The 8556-nt window shown below is 45.8% G+C and overlaps 2 protein-coding genes across 3 annotated transcripts in view; both read left to right on the top strand.

The window, feature by feature from the left end:
- Nucleotides 1-2985: 2985 nt before the first annotated feature.
- Nucleotides 2986-3329, top strand: LOC128314722 (small nuclear ribonucleoprotein F-like). The gene has a single exon (XM_053218106.1). The coding sequence runs from the start codon at nt 3089-3091 to the stop codon at nt 3257-3259; it is 171 nt and encodes a 56-aa protein (XP_053074081.1). The 5' UTR covers nt 2986-3088; the 3' UTR covers nt 3260-3329.
- A 3672-nt stretch (nt 3330-7001) lies between these two features.
- The window catches only part of AHCYL2 (adenosylhomocysteinase like 2), a 166166-nt gene continuing 164611 nt past the window's right edge, over nt 7002-8556 (top strand). For both annotated transcript variants that reach the window (XM_053218096.1, XM_053218095.1), the window contains exon 1: nt 7002-7424. In XM_053218096.1, the coding sequence (XP_053074071.1) occupies nt 7062-7424 (363 nt within the window). In that variant the 5' untranslated portion in view covers nt 7002-7061. The remainder of the gene's footprint in view (nt 7425-8556) is intronic.

Here is an 8556-nt window from a genome sequence, read left to right as displayed (position 1 = left end):
GGACACTCCCACAACCAAGAAATCCTGCAGTATTTTTATAGGAGCACCAGCTCTCATGACTGAGTCATAGTGGTCGCTTTTCTACCAAAGCCCCCTGAACTACATCCCTGGAAGAAATACCTCAGGGTCCAAAAGGAGCTTGGTTTGGGGGACCCCCTGTGATCTGGCTGCTGCCCTGAGAACAGAAGTCTCCAGGCATTCAGTGCTGCTGCAGCAGTTTCCTCCCTCACGGGTTCCATTGGGTCCCTTACCATCTCAGCTCAGTCGTGCATCTTCCTAGGTTGGGAGGCCTGCCTCTTTTGGTCCCGGCTTCTTTGAAGCAGTCTGGCCACTGACCCAACCCTTCCCTCTGCCTGCTGGAATTTCATTTTTGTTTTTTTTTAACCTACAAAATTGAAAAGATACAGAAAAGCACAAAGAACAACCTAATAAACACCCATATTCCCACTACTCAGAAGATATAATTGGAAAAGTCAAATCGTTCTACAGGTCTTGTTGATTAAAACAGCTGTCTTGGGACCTGACTCCTACCGGATACCCCATCACTTCCTGTTCTTGGGAGCCAACCTATCTTATTTTATTTTATTTTATTTTATTAAAATGTTTATTCATTTTGATGGGGGTGCAGGGGCAGAGAGAGAGGAGAGAGGAGAGAGAGAGAATATCCCAAGCAGGTTCCACACTGTCAGCACAAGAGAGCCCCATGCGGGGCTGGATCTCACAAATTGTGAGATCATGACCTGAGCCAAAATCAAGAGTTGGGCACTTAACCGACAGAACCACTCGGGTGTGGTTTATTTAACCAATTTATTTTAGATGCTTCTTATGTTACTTCCATATGTCTGAACAACATGATAATACTCTCTCTCTCTTTTTTTTAATGTTTATTTTTGAGAGAAAGAGAGACTGCACAGGGGAGGGGCAGAGAGGGAGGGAGAGAGAGGATGCGAAGTGGGCTCCCTGCTGACAACAAAGAACCGATATGGGGCTCGAACTCACAAACCGTGAGATCATGACTTGAGCTGAAGTCAGTCGCTTAACCCACTGAGCCACCCAGACACCTCAGTAATACCATCTCTTGAATGTTCATTTGAGGTGTTACCATTTGACTTTTCAACATAGAGGATCAGGATTTAGCTGTTTTTCAATCTTTGCCTATAGGCAGGGGGGAAAAAAGTAGAAGGGAGGAGGTAATAGTCACAGTTTTGAAAGCTGGAAAGCAAAGGATGATGGGTAACTTAGCAGATTTGAAAAAGCAGAGTCTTAGGCAGCAGTAGGGAAAGCTTCTACTGCAGCACCCCCAGAAGGCTCTGCATTGGAGGCAGTAAGTAGGTACCTCAGTAGATAGAAATGAAAGCAGGAGGGTGGGTTCCTGATCCCCTCCCGAACTCTGAATAGTCAGATGACTGCCTTTCTCCCACACTGGCTGACTGTTCAGTTCATTCTCTGGGGAAGGCAAACAGAGGGTCTGTGGTATTTAATGGAATTGTCTTCTAGCTTCTCAAACTCATTTTAAGAAGTTCAGTATCTTTCTGACTCTTGAGCTTTTGTAAAATTGTTATTCTTCGACCCACTCCAGACATTTGAAGGATTGTCTCTTTGTCCCCAGAATTTTGAAATTTTTTTCTTTTTTTAAAAAAAAAATTTTTTTTTTAACGTTTATTTATTTTTGAGACAGAGAGAGACAGAGCATGAACAGGGGAGGGGCAGAGAGAGAGGGAGACACAGAATCTGAAACAGGCTCCAGGCTCTGAGCTGTCAGCACAGAGCCCGACGCGGGGCTCGAACCCACGGACTGTGAAATCATGACCTGAGCCGAAGTCGGACGCTTAACCGACCAAGCCACCCAGGCGCCCCCCAGAATTTTGAAATTTTACAATGATGTATATTTACGTGAGTCTATTTTCATCTATTGGGCTGTGTACCTAATGACCCCTTTCATTGTGGAAATTCTTATGTTTTGGTTTTGGGAAATTTAAAAAATTATTTCATTGAATCACATTCCCCACCCCTCACCCCCAAACATACCATTGTCTTTGTTGCCTTTTTTTGGCACTCATATTATTCAGATGTTGGACTTCTCCAACTGGCCCTCGAAATGATTTTGTTTGTTTGTTTGTTTGTTTTTGAGTAAACTCTGCACTCGTGTGGGACTCAAATTCATGACCCAGAGATCAAGAATCACACGCTTTTCAGACTGAGCCAGCCAGGTGCCCCTTCTTCTTCCCCTCCTCCTTCTCCTCCTCCTTTTTCTTCTTTTTAATTTAAAGAAAAAACTTATTGAAGATTGGAAAAACAATTCCTAAAAGACCAACTTTTCCAGAAAACTGTAGCTACACAATGCATTCCATCTGTCATGTTAAAACATGCATTAGACAGACACAAATTTAAAAACCATAAAACAAGACGCCATTCTTCAACAATCTGAGCAGAGAGAAAATGCATCTTTCCTATTTTTAATTTCTTTCTCTTTTTATTTCCTGAGTTTTTAAAAATTTCTGCTACGTGCTTTCATTTTAAAAGTCTTATGTTTGCTTTCCGAATGTTCACTTCTTAAAATAGCGTGTTCTTTCACAAATACAATATCTGAAGTCTCTGAGGATATTAATGATTTTTTTTTTTTTGGTCTTGATTTCTCCTTGATGCATTGCTTCTGTTTCCTCTTTGTTATTTATTTTTTCTCCTTGCTTATGTTGGTTTCTGTCTTTTGCATCAAAGGTTTTCTTCGTGTATCTGATGACTGTCTGTCTGCTCATACTTAAGAGTGTGATACTAAATGTTTTTCTAGAAACTCTGTGAACATGGGTATGGTCTTCACCAAGGGGGATCTGGCCGGCCTATTTCCTCCAGAGAATTCTCAATGTTAGTATCTTCCGGTTTTCTCTCTTGGGTTTGTCAGATACCTCAGAAGTTCTTCCAATGGAACATACATTCCTGCTTGCCAAGGTCTGGCAGCTGAAAGAGCCAAGTAGGGAAGAACTGAAATCTAAATATTTCATAAACTGCTGGCTGTAGCCTCTTCAGTCATGAGGGATAGACAATAGCTCAGTTGGCGGTGAGGGGCTTGCAGCACTTGCTTGTAGTTGGGATGAGTTTGCCCCTGAATCACAAACCTTTCCTGAATGGATTAATAGGAAAGCCAGTAAAGGTGAAACTGAAGTGGGGAATGGAGTATAAAGGCCACCTGATATCTGTAGATAGCATGCAGCTTGCAAACGGAAGAATACATAGATGGAGCATTGTATGGACATTTGGATGAAGCTTTTCTTTAATGTTTATTTAGTTATTCAGAGAGAGAGAGAGCGAGAGCAGGTGAGGGGCAGAGAGAGAGGAAGAGAGAGAATCCTAAGCAGGCTCTGTTCCATTAGCACAGAGCCCATTGTGGGGCTCGATCCCACGAACCATGAGATCATGGCCTGAGCCGAAATCAAAAGTCAGATGTTTAACCAACTGAGCCATCCATGTGCCCCTGGGTGAAGTTTTAATAAGACCCTAACCCAGAGGAAGGAGATTGGTATATAGAAACACAAGGCCCCCCATATCGAGTAAGAAGTCATGGACTATATGTACTCAGTGACTGCCCAATTCCATACTTCTTACTGGACAGGTAATCTCACAATATAAAGAACTTTGACTTCTGGCCCTGAATCTGCTGCTAAATCTGAAGTGACTCTTGAGTGAATCTTTTTTTTTTTTTTTTTCAGTTTATTTATTTATTTTGAGACAGAGAGAGAGTAGGGGAGGGGTAGTGAGAGAGAGAGAGAGGGAGAGAATCCCAAGCAGCCTCCACAATGTCAGCACAGAGCTGGACACAGGGCTTGAACTCATGAACCAGGAGACCGTGACCTGAGCCAAAGTTGGATGCTCAATTGACTGAGCCACCCAGTCGCCCCTCTGAGTAAATCATTTTTTCAACTATTAATCTCATTATATTTTGCAATGTGAGGATTAGAAGAACTTTCCAATTATATGTAGTTCTCTGGGTTTGCTACCTTCATCGCTGAGTGAAAGAAGCAAGACTCATGGCCACTATTTGTAAGAAGGAGAATATATACATAAGTACATAGAATATTTCCAGAAGGATGCAGATGAAACTTAAGTGGTTGCATCCAGAGAGAGGAGCTGAGGATGACTTTCTTTTCAGTAAATACTCTTGTATCTTTTGAACTTTGAAAAAAACTAATTTCATAAACTTGTGCATAATCATCCTGTCTCCGGATGGTATTTCCCTCTTCTGCGGTGCCTGGTGTCCCTCAGTAACAAAGATGGCAGAAGCAGCAAGTGCAGAGGACGGAGTTGAGAATGGTTGACGAATGTGCCCTGATGTTTGGCTCTAACTGGTGGATGGTGCCTGGATAAATAAAGGATGAATATCACTTTCTTTCCAGTGCTCCGACTCCTTAAGTTTTGTAACCACATCTCACCGAAGAATTAATTCCTCCCTTCAGTAATCAATTCTAGTGGCAGTCCAGGTAGGCAGCTGCTGTCCATGCACTCCGACACATGCCAGGTGGCTGTACCACAGGTCCCTTGTGTATTAGGGGGAAGGATGAAATCACTTACAGAGCCGTTAATCTCTGCTCCGACAGCTGGAGGATGAAGCTCTAGGCTGGTTCTTTAGAACAGGAAGGAAATTCTGAAAGCCACAGTGTGAAGAGAAACCTTAAGAAGCCCTTGGGTCTGGTGGACTTGTGGGCTTTGTAGAAATAGCAATCCTCAGATGCCTTCCAACACACAGCGTCAGGCATAAATGTGAAGACCAGGATACAAAAGACTCCACTCGGGGTAGAACAACTCCACAAATGAACAGATTTCCCAAGAGAGCAGTGGCACAGGGAAGTAGGGGGTCAAGGCTAATGATTTCTACCTCTTTGCCAGGGAAAATGTAGTTACTCTATAGATGTCCAGAGGTATTCTGGGATTATCAGGGCTATGGCTTGCTCTCTGAACAACCATAAAACTAGAACATCCCGTTTGCCTCAGTTTCTCTGAGAATAGAGAAGAAATAACCTAACCCATAATCTGTCACTCAATTGCATTTGAATGTATTTTTTCCTAATGTTATTTACATAGTAAAATCTTATGGAATGTGGAATTCTGTCTACTGCATATTGTTTTAGCATATGATCTTATCATAAGCATTTATTTCATATATTTTATATATTCCATAATCTTATGGAATGTGAAATTCTGTCTCCACATTACTTTAGCATGTTATTTTATTATACGCATTTATTTCACTTCATCATTAAAAAAAGTTCTTTGCAAACTTGATTGTATTTTTATTTATTTATTTTAAAACATTTCTTTAATGTTTACTATTTATTTTTGAGAGAGGTAGAGAGACAGAGTGCAAGCAGGAGAGGGGCAGGAGAGAGAGAGAGAGAGAAGAAGACACAGAGTCGGAAGCAGGCTCCAGGCTCTGAACTGTCAGCACAGAGCCCAATGTGGGGCTGGAATCCATGAAATGTGAGATCATGACCTGAGCCGAAGTAGAACGCTTAACCAACTGAGCCACCCAGGCACCCTGCAAACTTGATTTTATTTTATTTTTTTATTTTATTATTTTTTTAATTTTTTAACGTGTATTTATCACTGAGAGACAGAGAGACACAGAGCATGAGCAGCGGAGGGGTAGAAAGAAGGGGAGACACAGAATCCGAAGCAGGCTCCAGGCTCTGAGCTGTCAGCACAGAGCCCGATGTGGGGCTCGAACCCACAAACTGTGAAATCATGACCTGAGCCGAAGTAGGTTGCCTAACCAACTGAGCCACTCAGGCGCCCCGCAAACTTTATTTTAAAGGCTGTAACCATTCCCCTATCGCTGGACATTAAAGCAGTTTCAGTATCTTTTTGTCACTAAAAATGAAACCAGTATACGTCTTTGTAGTTACACCTTTTAACATAAAAGTTTGATCTGGCAAACTTACCTTGGCATCAATAAACAATCTAAAACCTCGGAAAAAAACCCATAAAAGTACAAAGAAAGTTAAAAAAAAATCATCTCAAAGCCCATCAGTTAAGGAAGTCACTGCTCACATTTAATATTCCTCTCCGCTTATGTATTTATTCGAATTTCATATTATTTCTCTAGTAGAATCAATAGGTCAGAAGATTTGGCCTCGCTTAAAGCTACCTGTTATTCCTTAGTTTGGAAATTTCTTTTTTTTCTTTTCTTAGTTTTTAAATTTCGGCCTAGTGATACCCAACTACTTTTTTAGACTGATTTTAAACTTCCAAACTCAAAATGTACCAGAAATTGCCACATCAGGTAAGGTCCTATTTTTTTATTACTTCTATAAACATTCCCGTTTAAGTCCAGAAAGGTTTCAGGGTCCAGATTTCACAGAAATATAAAAACCAAGCTACTTTAAGCTGGAGGCCAGCGCTCTCTTCACGTGACGCCGCCGCTTTTCCTTTAAATGCCTGGTCACGTGATCGCAGACGTGTACAGACGGAGGAAATTTACGCTGTCAGGGTAGGGAGTCATTCCTCCCCCACCTTCCCAACCCTAGGGTTCTTGGCTTTCCCTTCCCGGAAGCCGCAACTCCTCAGGAGACTTTCTTCCCCATCCCCTTAGTCGTGTCACACCTACTCTCAGTCCTTTCCTTCCAGTTAGTCCCCGGTGCTAGAGCTCTGTCTTTCTCCCAGTATCCCACTAGCCAGAGGCAGGGCGACGGGGACTACGACTCCCAGGAGGCATTGCGGACCCCGCCCCTGGGGGCGCGCAGTGTAGGTTGGGGGCTGAGGTCCCACGGTCGTCTCGCCGCGTGCTGCCTGGAGCAAGCGCACTACAGGTTCCGTGGCGCCTCGCGCGCGAGGCGTGCGGGCCAGGCCGGGGCGGGGCGGGGCGGGGCGGGGCCGGGCGGGGTGGGGCGGGACAGGCTGGGGCTGGCTGGCCGGCGGGCGGGCGGGCAGGCGGGCGGAGGAAGGGGGTGGGAGCGGAGGCGATGGAGGGGAGGAGTGGGGGAATGGGGGAGGGAAGGGGAAGGGAGGCGGGAGGCGGGGCCGAGCTGGAGCCCGAGCTGGAGTCAGAGCCGGCGGTTGCAGTGGAGGCGGTGATGTCGGTGCAGGTCGTGTCAGCAGCGGCTACCGCGAAGGTGCCTGAGGTGGAGCTGAAAGACCTGAGCCCCTCCGAGGCGGAGCCGCAACTGGGACTGAGCACGTCGGCTGTGAGCGCCATGGCCCCCCCGGCAGGCGGCGGGGACCCCGAGGCTCCAGCCCCCGCCGCGGAGCGGCCCCCGGCCCCTGGCCCGGGCTCGGGGCCCGCCGCCGCTCTCAGCCCAGCCGCCGGGAAAGTGCCTCAGGCGTCGGCCATGAAGCGGAGCGACCCTCATCACCAGCACCAGCGGCACCGAGACGGCGGCGAGGCCCTGGTCAGCCCCGACGGCACCGTCACCGAGGCGCCGCGCACAGTCAAGAAGGTACTGGGGCCGGGCTGCCTCTCGCGGAGAGAGGGAGGGAGGGGGAACCGCAGATGGTCGCGGCATGGCAGCACCACCCTCCACGCCCTCTTTTCCGATCATACAAGCCCGGAGAGCCCTTTTCCCCTGAAACCCACTCGCTGAGAGATGCCCCCACCTGCCCCCAGTTATGGGGAGCGAAGACTCCAGGTGGCACGGGAGTACTTCGCTATGAATAACATGGAGGTAGCGCTCTCCGCTACTACTTAGAATAGGCAGGGGAGGAGAGGCACCTAATAGTATCCTTCGCCTGAGCACCCAGCATGCTCCCATGTGTTATTTTCCAGACTATTCAGGGAAAAGACCCCGATGGTGTAGAAAAATCTTACCGCTTGTGAGAGTTCACCCAGCAGTAGGGTGGAAACATCTTTTCTGTTTGGAGGACGAGTAAGTAGTAGTTAACCTGCCCTGAAATCCTCAGTTGTCTGGTTTCTGCACAGATGAGGACTTTCTGCCTTTCTGTGGCCAACCGCTTCTTTAGAGCAGTACTGATGCTGTGCCCTTCATTCCAGATACTGCAGTATCCTTGCATCTTCTCTGAATGTAGAAGGGTAATGGAGAGAGTCTCTTCACTCTTTTCTCTTCAGAGGTTCCTCCCCTCTGCTTAGTAGTTGGCCACCAGAATTATTAGACTGTGCATGAAGAGAATGATTGTTTTGTTGGTTCCTTACGATCTGGAAGTGTTAGGAAGAGATGCTTCTACTTTGGGGAAAGGCGATCATGGTGAGGCTGGCTGTCTCAGCTGTCAGCTTCTTTCAGACATAGTTTTGAAGAGCCAGTAGTCTCAGAACACCAAGTGAGCTTAGATGTGTGATATTCCAGTATTACCCTTACAATGGCTATCCATGGTGTGCCTCACCTCTCATAAAGCTAAATCAGCACAGGAAAACGGGCGAGTGTCGGAAAAGACAGAGATATGGATCACATAAAAAGGGATTTATGGTCTAATTTCCAAGGCATAATATGAACACAGTGATTTATGGTTTTTTTTTAAATTGTTGTGAATGATATTTAATTGCTTCATCAGAAGAAGAGCTGTAAAGTGATGTGAAGTCTGCGTTGGTATTACTGTGTAAAACTCAGCTGAATTGGA

Source organism: Acinonyx jubatus, chromosome A2 (assembly GCF_027475565.1).
Source record: "Acinonyx jubatus isolate Ajub_Pintada_27869175 chromosome A2, VMU_Ajub_asm_v1.0, whole genome shotgun sequence".
Lineage (NCBI taxonomy): Eukaryota > Metazoa > Chordata > Mammalia > Carnivora > Felidae > Acinonyx > Acinonyx jubatus.
Note: the sequence above shows the minus strand (reverse complement) of the source record. Positions and strands in the feature narration are given on the sequence as shown.